At 41.4% G+C, this 24,822-nt stretch overlaps 1 protein-coding gene across 2 annotated transcripts in view; it reads left to right on the top strand.

The window, feature by feature from the left end:
- BAP1 (BRCA1 associated protein 1) overlaps positions 1-24,822 on the top strand; it is a 108,690-nt gene that overhangs the window by 30,744 nt on the left and 53,124 nt on the right. Inside the window, exons 5-7 of one of the 2 annotated variants that reach the window (XM_033926343.1) lie at positions 6,931-7,050; positions 8,749-8,810; positions 23,447-23,589. In XM_033926343.1, the coding sequence (XP_033782234.1) occupies positions 6,931-7,050; positions 8,749-8,810; positions 23,447-23,589 (325 nt within the window). Of the gene's footprint in view, positions 1-6,896; positions 7,051-8,748; positions 8,811-23,446; positions 23,590-24,822 lie in introns of both variants that reach the window. The other variant, XM_033926344.1, reaches the window with a different exon arrangement.

The raw sequence follows: 24,822 nt of genomic DNA, 5'->3' as shown, positions 1-24,822 counted from the left end.
GATGAATCCAGAGACTAGTGGGATAGCTCACATCGACCAGCAGGTGGAGATAGATAAACCGATTAACAGGTGGTCTTATAGACTCGCATTCCTCCTGTCCATTCAGTTTGCTCTATCTCCCAGCAGGGGTAGTTGCTATTCATCTAGCTCCTGGATTCTGGCTGTGCCGGTGACTTCATAGAAGGTTCATTTCTCCTGTTGAGAATTTTTCTCTTCAGAGAGCAAGGGGTGTCTGGCTGTGCGGTGCCAGCTTTGGGAGCTACACCTGGGCCCACCCAGGTCCCTTCTCCACCCTCCCCTCCAGTGGATTGAGGGGTTTCCTTTGGGCTCTGTTTTTCTTCTTTCTAGTTTGACAAAAAAAAAAATTTCATCAGAGTCTCACTGTGCTGTGCTGTGCCTTTGGTCAGCTTACAGTTTACAACTGCCAGCCTTAACTTGTTCAGGTTATGATAGGTGGAAAGTTTGGGTAAGTTGAAGTTACGGGTTTGTGTGTGTGTGTAGTGCGGTAGCCGGATTCCTGTTGGTTTTTTTGTTTGGGGGCAGCTTCGTTTGTTTTCACGGGCTTTCTCTGTAAAAAAAAAAAAAAATGGCGGCCGAATCCGTTAAACGGTGTTCGCGCTGTGGGATGCGCAGAACACCATCGGGTTTGTGTTCCACCAGCTGAAGACGCGCTGCTACCGGCCAGTGCTTGTGAGATTTCCCGCGCTGGGGAGGCGCGCTCCAGCTCCTCTCCCCTCGCGGTCGAGTCGGCCACACTTCAGAGCGCGGCTGCGTCTGAAGGGAGTTTGGCGGCGGTTGGAGCGTCGGGAGTGCTGGGGGAAGGCACGGTTTCGCTCCCCTGTGCGGTACAGGCCGGGCCAGCGGAATTTGGGCAGGACTCATTTTCGCCCGCATTTGTCATGTTAATGCACCGTGCCTTCCTCTTGCAGAGCGCTCAGCCGGCTCAGAATATTCATTTGCTGCCTACTATGGCTGCTCAGCCTACATCTTCTTCTCTTGCTCCTACTGCCAATGTTTCCCAGACGGTGCAGGCTCAGGCGGCGAAGCGTCGCAGACTTGCGCCCGCGGATGAGGGGGACCCTGCCTCAGTTTCCCCCTTGTCTCTGTCTCTTCCGGAGTCTTTGGAGGACGGGGAGGTGCCGGAATGGGACGCGGAGGAGCCGATTGGTAGGGACGTGGATGATCCTTCTGCGCTCCGTCTTTTTCACAAGGAAGAACTTTCCTCCTTAATTTGTAAGGCTTTGCAGGGCTTGCACATTTCTCAGGAGGATCCGCAGGTTTCTGGGTCCACGAACCCCCTGATGGCAGGGACGTGGAAGCCGCCTAGATCCTTTCCGGTGCATGAAGCCATGCAGGAGCTCATTGCGACGCAATGGGACACCCCTGAGGCCAGTCTGCGGGTGTCGAAGGCCATGCGACAGTTATACCCTATTGCTCCGAAGGAACTGGAGAAATTTCAGATACCTCGGGTTGACGCGTTGGTGGCCGCTGTCACCAAAAAGACTACCTTGCCTGTGGAAGGGGGTGTTGCGCTGAAGGATGTCCAGGATAGAAAAATTGAATCTTCGCTTAAAATGTCCTTTGAGGTGGCGGCGGTCACCTTACAAGCTGCGGTTTGCAGTTCTTATGCTGCGCGGGCTTGTCTACAGTGGTCTCAGGTGTTAGCGGATAATATGATGGAGTCCGGGAGTTCTGTTCCATCAGAAGTGGCAGATCTGGAGTCTGGGCTGGCGTATTTGGCGGATGCCTTGTATGATATTATTCGCGCTTCTGCTAAGCAGATGTCTCTGTCTGTGGTTTCTCGCAGATCTTTGTGGCTCCGTCATTGGGCGGCGGATGCGGCGTCCAAGCTTAGGCTCGTGAAACTCCCTTTTAAAGGTCGGCTGTTATTCGGGGAGGACTTGGATAAGTTGATGAAGGATTTTGGTGATACCAAAACACAGCGATTGCCGGAGGACAGACCTAGGCCGCCTTTGAAATCCTCGGTTGCAAGACCTCGCTTCCGGGATGTTAAGAGATATAGGCCGGGTAAGCCGTCCTTTCAACCCTCTTCCGGGTCCTTCGCGAATTCGAGACCTAGATTTCCACAACGGAGTTCCTTTCGTGCAGCAAAACCCCAGCCAGTTCAACCGGCCCGTGCTCCAGCAACTCGCAATCCACAATGACGGGGTCTCGGCTCCCTCCGCCATTCCCTTGGGGGGGCGGCTGTCTGCCTTTCTGGCAGAGTGGGCCAAGATAACGTCAGATCAGTGGGTTTTGGACATTATTCGAGACGGTTACAAGTTAGAGTTTTCCTCTCCCGTCGCAGATTCTTTCTTGGTCTCCCCGTGCAATGGAGGGGCCAAAAGAGACTCGGTACGCCTCACTCTTCAGGGGCTTCTGGAGCTGGGAGCTGTGGTGCCGGTTCCCCCGGAGGAGATGGGGCTCGGCAGGTATTCCATTTACTTCATTGTGCCCAAGAAGGGGGGGGGGGGGGGGGTCAGTAAGACCAGTGCTGGATCTCAAGCGGGTCAACCGATTTCTCAGGGTTCGACATTTCCGTATGGAGACGGTTCGTTCAGTGATTGCGGCAGTTCAGCCAGGGGAGTTTTTCACGTCCCTAGATCTCAAAGAGGCTTACCTCCATATACCCATATGGCCTCCGCATCAGAGATTTCTTCGGTTTGCGATCCTAGGCCAACATTATCAGTTTTGGGCGATGCCCTTTGGTCTCGCCACGGCTCCACGCACCTTTTCGAAGGTGATGGTAGTGGTGGCCGCGTTTCTGCGAAGAGAGGGGATTCGAGTACACCCTTACTTGGACGACTGGCTGATCCGCGCCTCTTCCAGACAGGAGAGTCTGTCGGTTACTCAGAGAGTGATCTCTCTCCTTCAGTCCTTGGGGTGGATCATCAACTTTCCCAAGAGCTCTCTGTCCCCGTCCCAGTCATTGGAACATCTGGGAGTGAGGTTCGACACTGGTCTGGGGAAAGTTTTTCTGCCCCGGGACCGGGGAGAGAAGTTGCAGTCTCAGGTTCGTCTGCTTCTCCGGTCACCCAGGCCTCGCGTTTGGGATTATGTGCAGGTTCTGGGCTCGATGGTGGCGGCTCTGGAGGTGGTGCCTTGGGCTCGGTTCCACATGAGGCCGTTGCAGAAGTCTCTTCTTTCCCGGTGGTCCCCGGTGTCTCAGGACTACAATCGCCGTCTCCAGTGGTGTCCTCAGGCGTCCCACAGCATGCGGTGGTGGCTCAGCGAGGTCCATCTGTTCCAGGGCATGCCTCTTGCGACGCCGGATTGGGTCGTGATTACGACGGATGCCAGTCTTCTGGGCTGGGGAGCCCAGTGTCTGCAGGCCCAGGAGGAGGCCCAGTGGTCGATCAATATGCTGGAGTTGAGGGCAATCAGGCTTGCGCTTCTGGCGTTTCAGTCCATGATTCAAGACCGTCCGACCAGAGTCTTTTTGGACAGTGTCACGGCGGTGGCGTATATCAATCGCCAGGGGGGTACCCGGAGTCCTCAGTTGGCCGACGAGGCGATGGTTCTGTTTCGATGGGCGGAGGTTCATGTTCCTCTTCTCTCGGCGGCGCACATTGCGGGTCACGAAAACGTTCAGGCGGACTTTCTCAGCAGAAATCTTTTCGATCCAGGCGAATGGGAGCTGTCCGCTCGGGCGTTCGATCTGCTGGTCCGGCGGTGGGGTCTTCCGGAGATGGATCTCATGGCCTCGTACCACAATGCGAAGCTTCCTCGATTCTTCAGCAGACGCAAGGAACAGGAGTCGGAGGGGGTGGTCGCGTTAGCCCTTCCGTGGCCTCCGGGTTGCCTTCTTTACGTATTTCCTCCTTGGCCAATGATAGGTCGGGTGTTGCACCGCATCTCTCTCTTTCAGGGCAGGGTGATCCTCGTGGCTCCGGATTGGCCGCGTCTGCCGTGGTACGCGGACCTGATTCAGCTGTCGGCGGGCGATCGGCTGACGTTCCCGGTGACTCCGGACTTACTGACTCAGGGTCCAATCTCCATGGAAGATCCGTCCCACTTTGGTCTTACGGCCTGGCTCTTGAACGGTCGCGGCTGAGGCGCCGGGGCTATTCGGAACAGGTTATTTCCACTCTTCTTCAAGCCAAAAAGATTTCTACATCTGCCTCCTATGCTAGAGTATGGAGAGTTTTTGAGTCTTGGTGTAAGGGGCAGGGTATTTCGCCCTTCCAGGCGTCTCTGTCGGCTATTCTTTCCTTTCTGCAGGAAGGCGTAGCTAAAGGGTTGGCCTATAATTCCCTGAAGGTTCAGGTGGCGGCCATTGCTTGTTACAGAGGCCGGGTCTCTTGTTCGGCGCTCGCGTCGCAACCTGACGTGGTTCGATTCCTCAAGGGGGTTCACCATATTCGGCCTCCTGTATTAGGACCTGTCCCGCGTGGAGTCTTAAACTTGTCCTTGGGGGATTGCGGGCGGCACCTTTTGAGCCTTTGTCTTCTGCTACTTTGAAAAATGTCACATTGAAAACGGTGTTTTTGGTGGCTATGGCTTCAGCCAGACGGGTGTCGGAGTTGCAGGCGCTGTCTTGCAGGGAGCCTTTTTTGCGCATTTCGGACGCTGGGGTGTCTGTTCGGACGGTGCCGTCCTTTCTGCCTAAGGTGGTTTCGTCCTTTCATGTGAACCAGTGTTTATTCCTCCCGGCTTTTCGGCAGGAGGATTGGGGGGAGCGCTTCTCATTGTTGCGTTTCCTGGATGTGCGCAGGGCTGTTCTGCATTATTTGGGGGTGACTAATGACTTTCGTCGGTCGGACCACTTGTTCATAGAAACATAGAAATAGACGGCAGATAAGGGCCCAAGGCCCATCTAGTCTGCCCACCTTAATGTCCCTCCCCTACCTTTGCCCTGTGAATAGATCCCATGTGCCGATCCCATTTGGCCTTAAAATCAGGCATGCTGCTGGCCTCAATCACCTGTAGTGACTATTCCAGCGATCAACCACTCTTTCAGTGAAAAAGAATTTCCTGGTGTCACCTCGTAGTTTCGCGTTATTCGTGTTATTCGCGGGCAAGAACAAAGGTATGGTGGCATCTAAGGCTTCCATTGCTCGTTGGGTCAAAGAAATGATAGCTTCGGCTTATTTGATAGCGGGGAAGCGGTTGCCGGAGCAACTTCATGCTCATTCGACTCAAGCGCTGGCTACGTCTTGGGCGGATTCCGGAGGGCTTTCCTTGGAGGATATTTGCCGCGCGGCTACTTGGTCTTCTGGGAATACCTTTTCGAAGCATTACCGGTTGGATGTGGTGGCCTGTGCGGAGGCTGGGTTTGGCGCTTCGGTTATTGCAGAGGCGGCATTAGCTTCCCACCCGGTTTGAGTTTGCTTTGCTACATCCCACTAGTCTCTGGATTCATCTGCTGCTGTGCTAAGGAAGGAAAAATTATGTTCTTACCTGTTAATTTTCTTTCCTTTAGGAGCAGCAGATGAATCCAGAGCCCCACCCTTTCTGTGGCCGCTCTGTCGGTATTCTGTGTGTTGTGTTTCAGTTGGGTTATTGTTGGTAGTTGTGTTCTGTAGTTTACTATTTAATTCGCTACTGGAAAGAAGTTTTTTGGATGCTCATTCTCCTATCTTTGGATGCTTGGGCAAGGAGCATAACTGAATGGACAGGAGGAATGCGAGTCTATAAGACCACCTGTTAATCGGTTTCTCTATCTCCACCTGCTGGTCGATGTGAGCTATCCCACTAGTCTCTGGATTCATCTGCTGCTCCTAAAGGAAAGAAAATTAACAGGTAAGAACATAATTTTTCCTTCTTACCTAAGGTGGTTTCAGATTTCCATCTCAACCAAACCATCACTTTGCCTTCATTTTTTTCTATCTCCACATGCCTTTGAGGCGGAAGAAAAACTCCATTCCTTGGATTGCATAAGAGCACTGCTTTTTTTTTTACTTCAAAACTACTTCTCATCTCTGGAACTCCTCTCAATTATTGGTGTCTTACAATCCACCCATATGTGGTCATCCTACAACTAAGAGAGCGCTTTCAGCTTGGATTTCACATTGCATACTTTTTTGCTAAACAAGAGCTCATCTAAAGCCTCCTGATTCCGCTGGGGCCCATAGACTTGAAGTCCATTCCAATCCAGGACATTTGCAGAGCAGTTGCCTGGTCGTCTGTACATACTTTTACCATGCATTACTGCTTAGACCAAGGGTTAGCTCAAGATGTTAGCTTTGGACAATAAGTTTTACGTAGCCTCTTGTTTCTACCTCTCGTATGCTTCTTCAGCTTGGGACTCGCCAATCAAGTGGGGCTGCATATCCCCTGCCTGTCTCCGGAGAAAGCAAAGTTGCTTACCTGTTACAGGTGTTCTCCGTAGACAGCAGGGGAATGCACCCACACTTGCCCGTCCGCCATCCCCTCATCTCTTTTGCTAGAGAATAAACTGACAGGTGAAGGGGAGGGGGGGGCTGGAGGAGTAGGTAATCCTGCACATGCTCAGTAAGCTCAAAAGTTTACTGTAGCTATGGGAGAGAGTACCGATGTTGTTTGGCTCAGTCAAAGGCTTCACCAATCAAGTGGGGCTGCATTTCCCTGCCGTCTACAGAGAACACCCATTACAGGTAAGCAACTTTGCTTTCCGGGTCTCGCCTTGTCTAGGTAGGTAGAACCAATGTTTCAGCCATCGTGCTGTGGCTTTCTTCAGCATATCCTGAAGAAAGCCACACCATGATGGCTGGAAAGTCGATTCAACCTACCTAGATGCGGTGAGACCCGGAAAACAGCAACAATCAGGACAAGACAGTTTTCCAAATACCAAGCTTTAAAATACTGAGAAGCAGAAAGCTATGGTTAAGTGTTGTATCTGCCACTGGTTTTAATATTGCTTCCTTTCCGTGTGTTTTAGCATATTTGTTTTGTTTATTTTTCTGTGTCTAGTAAAGATGTACCTGGCTCTGGTTTCTCTCTTCTGTGCAGCTAATTCCCAACTCCTGCGCTACACATGCACTGCTGAGTGTCCTCCTTAATTGTGGTGGCGTTGACCTAGGGCTCACCCTGAGCCGCATGAAGGAGTTCACCAAAGGCTTCAGTCCTGAGGTAAAAAATGCTGTTGTGTAACGCAGCTGCTTTGCAACAAATGGAATTGAGAGCTGGGGGAGAAAGTATAGTGAGAAAATTTGGTGCTTTTAAAGAGAAGCGTACACTGAAGAGTGGCAGAGCACTACACACAGTGAGGAAAAGAACGGGGCATCTCAGGAAAGGGAGGGAAGAGAGAGGGACGCGTAGAACACTGAAGGATGCCTCTGGGTTCTGCTGTCGGATAAATGTTTATTAAAATTTGATATCCTGCTGAAGCTTACAACAGTTCTCAGCGGTCTCATGCTAAAAACATTATCAATGAAAGAAAGGAACTCCCTAAAACAGTGTCCTGCAAACTTTGTCGAGCCGTGGCTCGAGGCGTTCAGAAGTGCACGGCTGTCAACCCGATGTCGCACACAAGCGCGAAGGTCCTCCAGTTGGACCCTGGGCTGCCACTGGGGGGTGCCGGCAGGGAAGACGCGCAGGGAGAAGGAGAGGCACTGGCATCGGCCGATTGCCTACAGGCCATGCCTCTCGCTGTGAGAGGCACATCCTGTACGCAGTCAGCCAGTGCCGGCACTGCCAGTTTGCGATACGCAGCCATAAAATATAGGAAAGACTTAATCCATTCTCTCATTCTTAAATCAGAAACCTAGCACAGTAAAACACGTTTGTGCACTATCCCATTGTATAAAAGGTGCTGAAACACAACATAGATAATAAATATGATGAACCAAAGAATACTCGATTCCAAAAGCAAGTTGAAAAACATGAGTTTTTAACAAAGATTTAAAAGCTTTAAAATTTGCCTCCAGACGAATATTGCTTGGTAGTTGATTCCATAAACTAGGTGCTATCTCTTTTCGCAGAGGTGCCAGGCAAATCTGCAGTGTTGCACACTACTTTAGATCTGATGCTTGGGCAGGAAGGACGTTTGCTTCCCCTCAGGGCGTTTCAACTGTTACAAATGCAGGTGAAGCAGAAGAGTGAGAGAGAAACAAGTAGAAAGGAAGTTTTTCTTTATAGATTTATTTAACACTATCTAAATAAAGAAATGTCTCTGAATTGTAGCATAGGTCAAAGCAATGTATTTAGATTCAGAAGCACAGATTGAGGATTATCTAACGCAGGGGTCTCAAAGTCCCTCCTTGAGGGCCGCAATCCAGTCGGGTTTTCAGGATTTCCCCAATGAATATGCATGAGATCTATTTGCATGCACTGCATTCAATGCATATTCATTCATCCTGAAAACCCGACTGGATTGCGGCCCTCGAGGAGGGACTTATATGCACATCCAGGGTGGGGGGTATTTTGGTTTTCTTATGAGTGTAAACAATGTGGGGAGGGGGGAGGTTATTATGTTTTCTAGTGTTTGATGAAAGGTATTGAATATGGAGGGGGGATATGGAATCTGAAATAGTATTTTATAGTGTATTAAGTCAGTGGTTCCCAACCCTGTCCTGGAGGACCACCAGGCCAGTCGGGTTTTCAGAATCGCCCTAATGAATATGCATTGAGCAGATTTGCATGCCTGGCGGCTTCATTATATGCTGATCTCTTTCGTGCATATTCATTAGGTAAATCCTGAAAACCCGACTGGCCTGGTGGTCCTCCAGGACAGGGTTGGGAACCACTGATGTTATATACTGTTTCACTTATTGTAAGTTAAAAAAATGAATAAAGAATTTAAAATTTGCCTATTCTTCTTTATCACAGAGCAAAGGGTATGCTATTGGAAATGCTCCTGAACTGGCTAAAGCACACAACAGCCATGCTAGGTATGCGCTTCCTCCTGCAAGACAGGGCTAGAGAGCTTCTTTCTTGTACTCAGTGGCTCTTAAACCTGTCCTGGGATGTCTTTAATGAATATGTATAACGCAAATTCTTTAAAACAGCTATTAAATGTTTAATACAAACCAGTATTATCTGAATCAATTCAATTTTAATCTTATCTCCCACAGTTCATTTCATTACAGTATTTTTACAACTTGCCAATACTTAATTTATTAATAAACTAGTCTTTAAGCCCGTTACATTAACAGGTGCTAGAATAAATGTGTCTGTCTGTCTTTCTTTGTCTTTCTCTCTCATTGGCCGCTGTCTTTAGTTCTGTCTCTCTCTCTCTCTCTTTGGCCGCTGTCTGTCTTTCTTTCTGTGTCTCTCCTTGACCACTGTCTGTGTGTCTTTCTGTCTTTCTCTCTCTCCTTGGCCGCTGTCTACCTGTCTTTCTATCTCTCCCTCTCTCCTTGGCCGCTATCTTTCCGTGTGTCTCCCTCTGTCGCTCTCTGTGTGTGTCTGTCTCTTTCTCTCTCTCTCTTTGGCTTCTGCCTGCCTGTCTTTCTGTCTCTTCCTCTCTCCTTGGCCGCTGTCTGTCTTTGTGTGTCTGTCTATCTGTCTCTCTCTCTCTCCTTGGCCGCTGTCTGTGTGTCTGTCTGTCTTTCTATCTCATTCTCTCCTTGGCTGCTGTCTGTGCATGTTTCTGTCTTTTTCTCTCTCTCTTTCCTTGGCCGCTGTTTATGTGCCTTTCTGTCTCTTTCTCTCGTCTCTCTTTCCTTGGCCGCTGTCTGTGTGTCTTTCTGTCTCTCTCTCTGTCTCTCTCTCTCTCCTTGGCCACTATCTTGTCTGTCTCTTTCCTTCCCTCTCTCCCATTCCCTGCCTGCGCCCCGCTCCCCTTCCTTTGACCGCCCCCCTCTGCCCATCCCATCCCACCCCCTCTGTGGTAGCGCCACCAGCCTCCAACAAATCCTCATCCTCGACCCGTAAATTCACCCAGAGGAGAGAGTGGAGGCAGAGGAGAAGGCTGTGCGACCACGGAGCGGCAGTAGTTTTGGCCTTCCCTCCTCTAGCTCCGTAGCTTGGTCGCCGCCGCCACCTCCACCTCCTTCTCTCCCCGATGTCGGCTCCCAATGTGTGCACACGTGCCACACTCTGCAACATTTCTCTGCCGACTACAGAGCGACGGACGCACGGAGCCACAAAAATTGAAGTGCGCATGTTCGCTAAGGGTATTATTGTCTTAGATATCAGAATAATTTAATCAGTGAACGTAATACCTATCACTTGCACTCCCTTCCCAACTTTCACACACATACTACAGTCATTATGATTACTTTTATCCAAAACTGGATCTTGGTTAGGTCATGAGTTCATTAGTCCATGATCATCTAGTCAGAGAGGCACAACAGCCTAGCACAATGGTTCTCAACCTTCCTAATGCCGCGACCCTTTAATACAGTTCCTCATGTTGTGGTGACCCCCAACCATAAAATTATTTTCGTTGCTATTTCATAAATGTAATTTTGCTACTGTTATGAATGTAAATATCTGATATGCAGGATATATTTTCATTGTTACAAACTGAACATAATTAAAGTGTTGTGATTAATCACAAAAACAATATGTAATTATATATTGTGAAATATTTATTTCTAATTACAAATAAATGTATGTGGGGGTATCTGCATCTGGGCAGACCCGTCTGGAGACGGATAGAGGAGCGGTGTCTCATTTTCTAAGACCAGTGTTCTTCCGGCGGAAATCAAATAATTATTTTGTGGACCGGCAGTTGAAAACACTGGGCTAAGTCGTGCCCATCTCCACCCAATCTCCGCCCCCATAATAGTACTAATTGTAATACCATTTTTTCCATTCATTTTTCATATATACAGACACACAATATAATCGTATTAACAACACATAATGGTTAACTACAAAATTAAAATACACAAAGCACACTGTATGCATTTCAACATTCATTCCTACCAGAAAACAGAGAACCCCATGAAAATGCAGGACCAAAAACTAAAAGTATACTTCTCCATCCGTATTCGCGGTTTCCGTATCTACGGTTTCGACACACATGAGTTCCACATTGAGGGTGATGAGATGTCTACTTGCCCCCCAACACAACATTTATCATCCAGCCTCTTGACCAGGGGGTAATAAGGACTTTCAAAGCTCACTACACACGGTATTCATTAGAGAGGATTGTCAACGCTATGGATGAAGGCCACAATGTTGGTAACATCATGAAAAATTGGAAGGAATTCACTATTGCGGATGCCATCAATATTATTGAAAGAGCGTTAAAAGCTGTCAAGCCAGAGACTGCAAACTTGTGCTGGAAGAATCTTTGGACTGAATATGTAAAAAAAGATAACACTATCAATATCACAGAGCAAGGCCAAGAAATTATTGAAAACATGATTGACTTGGCAAAGCAAGTAGGTGGGGAAAGCTTTGAAGATATGGATATGGAACATATTCAAGACTTAATAGACACTAGAGCAACTGAACTAGTGGAAGATGATCTCATTGACCTGACTGCTCCTGAAGGAGAGGCAATAACAGATGAAGAGGAGGAAGGAGGATTAGAAGATGTGCTAGAAGACAAGTTTACACTGGATAATATTGCAGAGGGCATATGCAGGTTCAGCGGTGCGATTGATTTTTTTTTTCTATGACATCGACCCATCCATGGTACGTGCATTAAAGGTGAGGGAGTTAGCAGAAGCAACGATTTCTATGTACAAAAAATATATACAAAGAGATGATGAAGCAGAAGACCCAGACCAAAATCACAATGTATTTCCCAAGGATACCTAGAGTCAGTGCCTCTCCAACCTCTGCCTGACAATCAACCAGTTCTACCCATGAGGAGACATCCCCTTTGTCTCTTCGTCTTCCTCCTACTGAAGACCCACTTCCATTGCATGAGGAGGCCCCTGGGGCTCACTTATCCTCTTCGTCTTCTCCTCCTGCAATAGTGATGAAGACACTGCCTGAGTATTCCAGTATTGAACTTTATTTAACTTTCAGTACTGTATTTGAACTTTTGGTTTGCCCAGGAAATATGACTGCACTGTACAGGTATTGTACAGTATATTGTACTGCTATAAAAATTTCTTAAACACAATCGGCAGGCATGATGGTCCTGTTCTCCAATTCATAAAGCATTCAGCTCAACACAAGACTGTGTTTCGCCACCTGGTGTCTTCAGGAGCTGTGTTTACCAGGCAAAAAAATCATATTACAATAATAAGATTCAAAAAGCAAAAAACACTTCGGTCCTATTTAATATTCTAAAATCTATTAATCCTGATAAAAAAAGGAATATATCTAATCAGAAATCAACTATAACAGCACAAGAACTAGCTGATTATTTCTGCCAAAAGATCGCTATGATTAGACAAAACTTCAAAAATAATACAACAATCTCACCTGCATTGGAAAATTCAAACACAAATACTTTCATTCCAACAGCCAAATGTACAAATCTCAGAATACCATCCTTAAAGGAACTTGAAGGACATCTTAAATCAATCAATCTAAAAAGTTCTCCTTTAGAACTTTTTCCACCGTTCTATTTAAAGAAATTTTTTCATTACTTCGGTCCTTTTATTCTTTCCCTTATCCAAAACAGTTTTTCTTCTGCAACCGTTCCTATCTCGTGGAAAACCTCTATCATTACTCCAATTATAAAAAACTTCAAAACTTGTCAAGATGACATATTCAACTACCGCCCCATTTCCAACCTACCTTTCTTAATGAAACTCTCCGAAAAACTAGTCTTTGAACAACTTTCAGAATTCATTGAATCCTCGAATGCACTACATCCTAACCAAACCGGCTTTCGAAAATATCATAGCACGGAACATTCTATGATCGGCCTCGTAACAAATATCCATTATTATCTCGACCACCACAAATCTGTAGTTCTCTTTTCTTTAGACCTATCTGCTGCATTCGACACAATTGACCACGGACTCCTACTTAACCGAATGCAATCATTAGGTATAGAAGGCCAAATCCTTAATTGGTTAACTTCTTTCCTATCAGACCGTAATTCTAGAGTTAAATTTAATGACGCTTATTCTGCAAATTTCACCTCATCATATGGAGTACCACAAGGGTCAATACTATCTCCTCTTCTATTTAACATTTTTTTATCCCCTCTTATTACTATCTCACAGTCACAAGGTTTTACAGCCTTTTCTTATGCAGACGATATTCAACTCATGCACCCTCTCAACCCAGAAAACGCGGAAGAAATAAAAATTATCAATGACAAACTAGAACTAATAAAAAACTGGCTAAACAATAATAAGCTAGCCCTGAATACTCAAAAATCAAAAACAATGCTTTTCACCTGGAAAGGAAACATAACTTCAAAAACACCATTCATATTAGACAATACTCCTCTTGAATCTGTATCCCAATTGAAAATTCTCGGAGTAATAATTGATGTAGATCTTTCATTTCATTGCCATATTAGCGAAATAGTTAAATCTTGCTTTTACAGACTACGGCTTCTTCGATCAATTTCCACCTTTTTAGATCCCAAATCAATTAATATTCTAGTTCATTCTCTAATTATCTCAAAATTAGACTACTGTAATTCCCTTTTAAACAACATAACCCAGAAAGAAAAGAGACGGCTCCAAATTATCCAAAACACTGCAATTAAACTAATTCACAAAGCAAAAAAATATGATCATGTTACCCCATTATTTATCAAATCACATTGGCTCCCCATCTCTCACCGAATCACTTTCAAAGTTATATTTTTGGTTTATAAAACATTAATCTTTAACGAACCCCAATTTATATAAAAAATGATTGTTCCATACAACTCTTCTCGCTCTCTAAGATCATCTTCGTCGAATTTGCTTTCAATCCCCTCATTAAGAATTATCGGCACAAGACGAAATGATATGTTCTCCGTGGTGGCCCCTTCACTGTGGAACTCCCTTCCAAATTTTATTAAAAACGAAAAAGACCTTATTTCTTTTTAAAAAAATTTAAAAACATACTTATTTCAAGACGCATTTGATTTATGATATGATTTATTCTAAATCCTTACATTCTTCTAATAATTAACAAAATTTCTACCTTACCTCACCCCATTTTTACCTAATGTGTTTTCCTTTTTATGTTAATTTAAACAAACAACGCAACTGTAACTTTTCCCCTCCTTCCTACTCATTCATGTCTGTCCAAATTGTCCGTCTATTGTCTGACCCATCTAAACTATATGTATTACCACAATCTGTTGGTTTTTAAACTGTACATCGCTTAGATATTGTAATAAGCGATTCATCAAATGTAATTAAACTTGAAACTTGAACTTCTCCAACCCCTTAACCATCTTAGTCGCTCTTCTCTGGACCCTTTCGAGTAGTATCGTGTCCTTCTTCATGTTTGGTGACCAGTGCTGGATGCAGTACTCCAGGTGAGGGCGCACCATGGCCCGGTACAGTGGCATGATAATCTTCTCTTATCTGTTTGTGATCCCCTTCTTTATCATTCCTAGCATTCTGTTTGCCCTTTTTGCCGCCGCCGCACATTGCGTGGACGGCTTCATCAACTTGTCGATCAGAACTCCCAAGTCCCTTTCCTGGGAGATCTCTCCAAGTACCGCCCCGGACATCACAACTTCACCTACAATACAAAATAATTCGCATACATTTCTTTTCATACTCATCAAAATCTTTAAAACACCTTTCACCTATCAGTAAACTAAGCATGACTCGAGCAGGGACCCAGGGTTCGGTACAAGCCTGGGATCATCTGGCAAACAGGAAACACACCGTCTACCAGGAAATCAAACTACATGACCTCACTTCTTCTCCATAAACTTTATATCCCTGTTCAAACAACTCCTGGTCCAGTTATAACAACTTCCAGTCCACTTCTTTGTTGAATACAACTATATTTAGCCCCCATTCCTGTTACAACAGATTCCAATCCACTTCTTTGTTGAGTCCATAAGGCTCAACCATTTTCTAGTCATAAATTAATCTCTGTTCCCTTCTAAGCACTACCTCAGAAATATTACCACCACTTGGTAAAGACACTTGAATCACAACCACAAACTGCATATCCTCTACCTTATGAGCATTTGTTTGCCAATGCGAAGCAAGCGGGGGTATCCTTCTTACCCAATCTGAGGTTACTAAGATGTTGAGCCACCCTAAATTTGATCTTTCGTCACGTTTGCCCCAGATACCATTTATCACACGGGAAAACTATACCGTACACAACCTGCTTAGTGTCACAGTCCGTGTGTGCTCTTAAGAAAAATTCACAATCACTCCCAGGGACCACAACCCTGTCAGTTACCAAGGCCAACTGGCAATATACACACCCTGCACATTTAAGATGCCCCAGTTGTATTGCAGCCCCACTCACTGTCACTGCAGGATCAGAAAACAATTCCTTCAAAGTCCTACTCCTAGTGTATGTATGAGGCAGATGCATTTCAGAGGTGACAGGCATGCAAATCTGCCTCATGCATACTCATTAGGGATATCTTTTTTTTTTTTTTTTTTTTTTTTTTTATATATATATACTCTATTTTATAATCTTTATTCATTTTCTTTTGTTACAACAAGTGTTTCATATAAACTTATTAGATACTTAAATATATACACTTGATATACATACTTATCATCTTCAAGTTTAACATTTTTTTAGAAAATTAATTTTATACAAATTTTATAATATTATGCAGTAAATCTAGATTTATATAATTTCTTTCGAATGTAGTATTCCCCCTCCCTCCCTCCCTCCCATTCAATCAATAATATTTCAAAACAACTTTATTATAAATTCATTCAACATTGATATAGTGTGTAAATCAGAAATAAAATCCCATCTCATTTCCCTCTAATCAATTTTTATCTTGGGAAAAGTTAATTATTCATTACAAAATTCTGTTAATGGTCTCCATATCTTTTGAAATTTATTAATATATCCTTTTTGTGTTGCTATGGTAAGTTCCATTTTATATATATGACAAACAGAATTCCACCAGAAAGTGTAATTTAATCTGTCATGATTTTTCCAATTCAATGTGATTTGTTGTACTGCTATTCCAGTTAAAATGTATAATAATTTGTTATTATTTGATGTTATTTGACTTTTTGTTCTCATTGTTGTTCCAAATAATATAGTATCATATGTCAAGGCTACTGGGTTTTCTAACATCCTATTAATTTGAGGCCAAATTGATTTCCAGAATGTTAAGATGAATGGACAAAAGAATAGAAGATGGTCTAATGTCCCAATTTCAATATGACAGTGCCAGCATCTATTAGATTTAGAGCTATCAATTCTATGTAAACGTGTAGGGGTCCATAAAGCTCTATGTAAAAGAAAAAACCAAGTTTGTCTCATAGATGCTGACACCGTACATTTTAACCTCCAAGACCAAAGTCGTGGCCATTGAGATGCACTAATTTGGTGCTTTATCTCAATGCTCCAAATGTCTCTAAGACCATTTTTTGGTTTTTTATTTATATATCCAGATATTAATTTATACCACTGTGCAGCTTCATGTCCTATTGAATTTATCTGGAAACACAAGAATTCCAAGCTGTGATAATTAGTAAGATTTTTCCATTCAGGGAACCCTTCTTGAATGGATTGCTTCAATTGCAACCATCTAAAATATTGTGTTTTATTAAGATCAAATTTATGTTGCAATTGTGAAAACTCCAGCATTTTACCATTTTTTATTATGTCGTCTAGAATACGAATACCTGCTGTCATCCAGTTTTTCCAGATTATTTTGAAACCGCCTATTTTGATCTTGGGGTTTAACCAAATTGTTTGAGTTGTTGATTTATTAATTGGAATAGGAGTTAGATTACTTATATATCTTAAAGTTTTCCATGTATCCATGAATATTTTATGTTCTTTGTATAGCCTTGGCATTTTGATACTAACTACATGACTAAGACGTAATGGAAACATAAGTCTCCATTCTAGCCAAAACCATTCTGGGATATTTACAGTGGGCTCTGGGAGGATCCAATACATACCTTGACGTAAAATATAGGCTTGATGATACCTATAGAAGTTGGGAAAATTTACCCCTCCCTCCGCAATTGGTCTTTGTAATGACACTAAAGCAACTCTGGGGTTTTTCCCAAGCCAAATAAACTTTGTCAATATTTTATTTAATTTTTTATAAAAAGAATTTTGGAAGAAAATTGGTATCATTCCCATTTGGTAACAGACTACAGGTAATATCATCATTTTAACAGTTTGTATTCTTCCCCACCAAGATAAGTGTAAAGGGTTCCATTGCTCACACATCTCTGTTATTTTTTGTAATAAATTTTTTTCATTAATTTTCATTGTGTCGTCTATATTTTTTGTAATCCAAATTCCAAGATATTTAATAGCATCCTCCTTCCAAACAAAAGAGAATGATTTAAATAAACCTTTTGTACAATGTATATTTAATGGAAGTACTTCTGATTTGTTCCAGTTTATTTTATATCCTGAAAATTTTCCAAATTTTTCAATTAGTTCAAGTAAATGTGGAATGGTAGATTCTGGGTTCCTCAAATATAATAATAAATCATCAGCATAAGCTGATATTTTATATTCTTTATCTGAATGAGGTATACCTTGTATCTCCTTTATTTGTTGGATTGCTAATATTAAGGGTTCTAAAACTATATCAAACAGTAAAGGAGACAAAGGACAACCTTGTCTAACTCCTCTTTGTAGATTGAATTTTTCTGAAAACATATTATTAATGTATAATCTAGCAGAAGGGGAGCTATATAATGTTTGTATCATTTGTGTGAATCCAGGACCTATACCAAACCATTCCATTGCTTGATACATAAATGTCCATTCTATTCTATCAAAAGCCTTTTCTGCATCTAAAGATACAGCAAAAGTGGGCTCGTTCATTTTCTTTGTTAAGTATAACATATGGAATGCTAGTCTAGTGTTATGAGATGAATGTCTTTGAGCAACAAATCCTGTTTGAGACATGCTTATAATATGTGGGAGAGCTTTAGCCAATCTTAACGCAAGAATTTTTGCTAATAATTTTCCATCTACATTTATTAAAGAGATTGGTCTATAGTTCGATACCAAAGTGGGATCTTTATTTGGCTTTGGTAAAACTATTGTTAATGATTCTGCCATAGTGCCATTTGTACAACCTTTATTAAGTTGATATTGAATAAGATTTAATAAATAGGGTAATAAAAAGTTTTGAAATGTTTTATAAAATTCAACTGTATATCCATCACCACCTGGAGCGGATCCAACTCTAAGGGATTTCAAAGCTGTTTCTAATTCTTTTAGTGATATTGGTTCTTCCATACTTCGTTTTATATGTTCAGGAACCTTTGGACCCTCTAATAAATTTAAGAATTCTAAACCTTCCTTTTCTTTATTTAAATAAGTCTCGGAAGAATAAAGAGATTTATAGAATTTTAGAAATTGTTTTAAGATTGGATCAATTTGTGTGAGTGTTTCGCCATTTTCATCTTTTATAGCAATTATTTTTGTTTTCTTTTTTTTCACTTTTAGATAATTTGCCAGTATTCTTCCCGACTTATTTGAGTTTCCATAATACAGTGCCTGCTGTGCAAATAAATCTTTTCTTATCATTTTTGATGATATTTCATTGTATTTACATTTGAGTTTTAACAGTTTTTGTTGTATAGAATATTCCCATTTTTTTATTAGTTTTAATTCTAAATTTTTAATTTCTTTTTCTAAATTAGAGTATTGTTTTTTATTTTGTTTGTTAAGATAAGCTGAATAAGAAATGATTTGTCCTCTTATTGATGCTTTAAATGCATCCCATAATATTTCTCTAGAGATCTCATCTTTATCATTTACTTGAAAAAAATCTTTCATTTTTATTTGAAAATTTTCACAAAATATTGGATCAGCAAGCAATGCATTATCAAACTTCCATATTGGTCTATTTGTATTTTGATCTGTGATCTTAATTTCAATCCATACCCCACCATGATCAGATAAAATAATTGGATCAATGGCAGCTTTTGTTACTTGATGTGCTAGGTGTTTTGATATAAAAATATAATCTATTCTTGAAAAGGAATTGTGAACATGAGAACAGAATGAAAATTCCCGTCCATTAAAATGAAGTATTCGCCAAATATCTATTAAATCACAAGTTTGTATTAAATTATCTAATCCCATTGATTTCATATATCTACTTGGGTTTTTGTCCAATAGAGGATCCATAACAGCATTAAAATCCCCAGCTACTATTAGATTTGAAGTAGCCAGTGGCAATATCAGTTGTTGAAGAGTTTTAAAAAATTCATTTTGGTTCGAATTAGGGGCGTATATATTAATCAACGTCATGGTAGTATTTCCCAGATTCATTTCCACAATTATCCATCTTCCATTAATATCTGTTGCCTTTAATTTGAATGTAGCAGTACATTTTTTATTTACCAGAATAGCAACACCTGCTTTTTTCCTTGTAGCTGGTGAGAAAAAACAATGTTTGACCCAACCTCCTTGTAGTTTATTAGATTCAATATTTGAGAGGTGGGTCTCTTGTATAAAGCATAAATCCGCATTTTGCCTTTTTAAAAATAATAGAGCTTTTTTCCTTTTTATCATATGATTTAGACCATTAACATTTAAGGATATTATTTTAAGATCCATTTATGTATTTTTGATATATTTTCCTTAAAATTATATGAATTGTTTTTCTTAATTTTTTCCCCCAGTATTTAAAATATTTTTGAATGTACACTTTTTCTTTTTTTTCCCATTCTCCATTATATTTTCCCATTCCCTTCCCTCCCTTCCCTCCCTTCCCTCCCCATTTTAATATGACCACTTGGATACGCATTTTGAGGTTAGGTGTATATAACTCCTACAAGCTATTAAAATATATAACTTTATTTACTACTATTATTATTTATTTTATTTTATTTTATTTTATTTTTTTTTTTTAATTATATTTCTCCATTTAGAGATGTTTTAATTTATTTTATTCCATTATAAATTCCCAATGTATAATTTATTTTTTGAGTTTTTTATTATTATGTTTTGGTTTGTATTGTATAATAAAGTACTTGTTTTCTAACAGTAAGTTCTAAGTGGTGTCAAGAAATGTTTTCATTTTTAAATAATAAGTATAAATTATATTATTTCCCTTTTCTTTAAGGAAATTATTGCATATGACAACAATGTATATCACTTATTCAGTTATATATGAATTAATTCAAAATGATATATAATTATAATTGAAATATTATAACTTATATTTTTAAGGCTTAGGTATATGTTTGAAGGCAGTCATAAAGGATGAACAGATTTCTCCTCAGTCCAACCTTTAGGAGATTACCTTTAACTTTTTCCCTTCAAAATAATTATTAGTTACATTTTAGAATATCAAATCAAAGAGTAGGAAACTATTATGTCCAGAAGAGCATTCCTTTTCTTTTCTTTTCAGAGCAAGCTGTGGTAATAACATCTCCGAGTGTCTGTTACTGTCTTGGTCGTCGCCACAAATCGTATCTTGGTTTTGTAAAAAGGGTTTAACAAACAAATGACATTCCGGTAATATCAGGAAATTATTCTCAGTTTTCATAAACCTCCTGTCTTATTTTGCGTCTCAAGTTTTTCATGTCCATTGCTATTTCAGTCAATTTTCAATCTATATTCATTTCATTTCTTTGTCTTTGATCTAATCCTTCGTTTGTCTCATGTTCGTTCATATCTTATCTCTCATCAGCATGGCAAGACTGCATGTTGGATCCTTTTGACATGGAATCAATTTCGTTGTTTAGAATATTCCTGTAGTTTAAATCACAGTTCTATGTTCTTCTATTTCCTTTCAGTTGGATTTGAAAGATCTGTTTCTGTATCGAACTTTACATTTGTATTCCATATTTAATCTTTATGTTTTATTATTTTAAACATAATTATAAATATAAACACAAATATATTGTTCGATAATAAGTTCTTATTTAAGAGGACATTGGCTGTTCACATTGATCGAGGAACTCTTGAAGTTTTGTAGGATCTGAAAAATTTTGAGTCTTGTTAGCAATGGTAATTTTCATTACTGCTGGATACAGAAGGCCATATCTAGCCCCTAGAGCTCGCAGTTGGGGTCTCATGTCCAGGAATTGTTTTCTTCGTAGTGCAGTCTCTTTTGCAAAGTCAGGAACAATGTGGATTCTTGCATCCTGACATTTTAGGTTTTTGTTTTCCTTTGCTAGCTGGCAGATTTCTACTGCTTGTTGGTGTCTCAAAAGTTTAAATATTAAAGTTCTTGGTCTTGATTGAAGGTTTTTATTTTGTGTTGGTATTCTGTGTGCTCTTTCTATTTCTAATGCAGATTTGAATTTTAAAGGTAGTATTTTAGGTAGAAATTGTTCCAGGAATGTTATAGGGTCATTTTTTTCTACCCCTTCCGGAATCCCGATGATCCTTAAATTATTCCTTCTTTCTCTATTTCGGCTGTCTTCCAAGTCTCTTTTAATTTCTTCAACTTCTTTCCATATTATTTTAGATTTTCTCATGTCTGTATTTAGTTGTTCTGTATTGTTTTCTAGATCATTTATTTTATTTTCAACTATATCAACTCTTTTGGTGAGAATTGCAGCATCTTCAATTGCTTTTTTTAGTTTTTTATTGCTGTCTAATACTATTTCTTTAATTTGTCTCAATTCTTCCATGACGTCAGGGTTTTCATCTGATGGCAACGGAACTTTTGAGGGTGTGTTATTTGGCTCTGGTTTTGATCTTTTATTGCTGCTACTAATACCGGAACCACTTGCTTCTGAATCATTTTTGTTTTGTTTTTTAGATGTCATCTTCTGTTATTCTTTTCTTCTCTTTATTACAGCTTATCTTCACTGTCTCTTGGTATCAGTTTCAATATTTTTCCTCTTATCTTTTTTGTTTTGAGTATTCTATTTATGATGAGTGGTTTTCTTTCAGGATTTGTTTCTATATTTTTAAAAATTTTTCTTTTTCCAGCCTTTTTCCTTTTTCTTCTTTTCTCCTTTCTTAATTATCTGTCTCAATCTTTTATTAGAACAGGTTCAAAACTTTTATTTCAATATTCTTAGAGCAACTGTCAGTTATTTCTCTCAAGTTCTATTGCTGTGAGTAAAAAAAATGTCAGTAGTTCTTTTCTCTTCCTTCAAGCCTTATCTCAGCTATGAAGGCAATAATTTTCAAATTAGCAACCTTTCTTTCTTTAATTTTTTAGATATTGCTGTTTAATCTTTTACAGATTTATTTTGTTAAATCTGTTAGTCACTTTTTTTTTTTTGTTGACACTTTGCATCAGCGTTGAAAAATTCAGTAATCCTTTTTTTCCTTGCTTTCCTCTTATGAGCCCAATCGCAGCCCCTACTAAGGAGAGCAGTATTCCTTCCAGTATTTTTGAAATATATGTATATATGTATATATATGTTTTTATCCGTTTCCAGCGCCTCTCAGTTTCCTCGATATTATTTTTCCAGGTTAAAAACCGTTGGTCTTTTATTCTGTCATCTTTCTCACAGCCCAAGAAAAAACAATCTTTTATATCGGACTGTTTTCAATTTCAGAAGAGGAGAGGAGATGATATTATATTATATTATATTAGTCATTCACAATTTTTTTAATTTGGCAGCAAGGAAATAGTAAAAAAAAAAACCGTTGTTTTATAGCATACTTTACTTCATCTCCGGCAGAGGAGAGCTATTTTAAAACAGCTTATCTCCACAGCACGACAGGCACAGCCTCCTCATTTATTATTTATAAAGAGAAATTTTCAAGCTTGTTGTTAGTTAGCTCACCAGCAGTTTTCAACTCCGTCAATCTCCTGCTTTTACACCTCGCTTCTCAGACTTTAAAAACGGCACTTTCACTTTTGATTTTTTCGTATTCAAACGTCTCTCCGTCTCTGATGAGGATGCAGATTTCAATTTATCACATCAAGATCATGGGAATTTAATTTTTTTTGTAGTAAATTTCGCAAAATAAGCTTGTTTGTACGGAGCTTCGCCTTCACCCGACCGTCATCATTCGCGTCCAAGCCACGCCCCCTCCATTAGGGATATCTTGAAAACCGACTAGTTGGGGGCCCCAAGGACAGTTTTAAGAACCCCTGCTCTAGATTCATATTGAAGTCCTTTCTTGTACCCTGGTCTTCTTTGCTTTCCTTTCTTGACCCTTTCCCTGTGGCTACTGTGTATGGCAAAAGGCTGCATTAAGAGAAAACATCAGGAAAGACTGGTGTACTGCACATTGTGTTAATTTTACAGCTAATCAATGAGGAGATTTGCCCTCTGGCTATTGCCTTCTGAGCATACGGAAGAGCTTCTTGCAAAGCTACGAAGTGTCACATTCTGCAGTAGCCAATTTGCTTTTTGAACATGCACAGAGCCCTGTCGCAGCCTATGATATTTGCATACTCCTCTGGGTTTTCTAACACCTTTTTTTTTTGGTCTGTGATTATGATTAGTTTGGTGGTGGTGGGGGGATCTTCTATAGCTTTATTTCTGAGTTCTCAGCTCTGTACTGATGTAATGCAAGGACATTCGCAGCAAAAATTTCAGACATAACCTAATTAATAGAAAATCAAAAGCCTCATGCTTGTCTCATGTTGCAGGCCTGAGCCTCGTCACCTCCCTGAGAAGCAGAATGGAATTAGCGCTGTGCGCACTATGGAGGCATTCCACTTTGTCAGCTATGTACCCATAAAGGGACGTCTCTTTGAACTGGATGGGCTGAAGGTGTACCCCATTGACCATGGTAAGCATCACCATGCTATTCTGTATAATCTTAATTATCCCAGGACAAGCAGGCAGCATATTCTCATACATGGGTGACATCACCAACGGAGTCCCGGTACGGACATTTGAAAAGTGAATTGCAACTTGAAGTTTAGAAAGTCATGATCAACCTGAACCACGCATGCGTGAGTGCCTTCCTGCCCAACGTAGGCGTGCAGTCCCGTCAGTTTCTTAGTTTCCACGGAGCTAAGAAGGTTGCGTTCAATGTTTGTTGATAATTTTTTTTTTGTATTTCATTGCCTTCCTGCTTTGGCGGTAGGTGACTTTTTGTCACTTTTTTCTTCTTATTTTTTTGTTAAAAAAACCACCCCAGTGAGAAGAATCTCCTTTTTTCTTTTGCCATTGCGTGCTTTTGACCCGGCGGGGCCTTCTGAATACCTTTCAACATCAAATTTGATTTTTCAACGGCGGTCTTTCTGTCCATGTTCCACCCACCTACGGGTTTCAAAAATTGCAGTTGCTGTGCTCGTGCCATATCTGTGACCGACCCTCACCGCTGGTGCCTCCAGTGTCTGGAGCCCGAGCACCATCCTGAGTCTTGTTCTCGCTGCTCTTCTCTCCAGAAGTGTACTTTAAAGAACCAGATACTTCAGCAAAAACTGCTTTTCGGCTTCGCGATGGAAGCGGAACCGACTTCATCTCCGACGCCGAGCACGACTGCACGAACCAAGACGATAGCGAGATCTTAAACTGCGGTGGATCCATCAACTTTAACTCCGGTGTCGCAATTCACCATGTCTCTGGGTAAGCCGGCTAGGAAGCCTTCCACTTCCCCCTTCGGGATGCAGGTCAAAGCTGCAGTGAGCCAAGTCCTGATGACCTCGTGTAAGTCCCGTAAACGCACGGGTACGATCTCGGTGAGTGCCTCTTCTTCGGCCTCATCATCCCCGGACTGTGTTGAAAAGCCACCCGTACCAGCAAAAAAGAAGCAAACGGTACCGGCGCTCTCCCTTAAACAGAAGATTGACAACCTGCTTCGGGAGGAACTAGGGGAGCATTTTCACCTCTTGGTGTCGTCCCCAGTTTTGCCACTGTCGGCACTGACTCTCCAGGAATCGGTACAGTCTGAGTTGCTCATGGCACTGACCACTCCCGTCACTGCTACTCTCCCGGTGCAGACATCCTCAACTCAGGAGTCGAGCATTCCACCACTCCGACACCGGTCCTTCTCAACTATGTCTCGGGAGGCTAC

This window comes from Geotrypetes seraphini, chromosome 17 (genome assembly GCF_902459505.1).
Source record: "Geotrypetes seraphini chromosome 17, aGeoSer1.1, whole genome shotgun sequence".
Classification (NCBI taxonomy): domain Eukaryota; kingdom Metazoa; phylum Chordata; class Amphibia; order Gymnophiona; family Dermophiidae; genus Geotrypetes; species Geotrypetes seraphini.
This window is presented reverse-complemented; position numbering and strand designations above follow the sequence as displayed.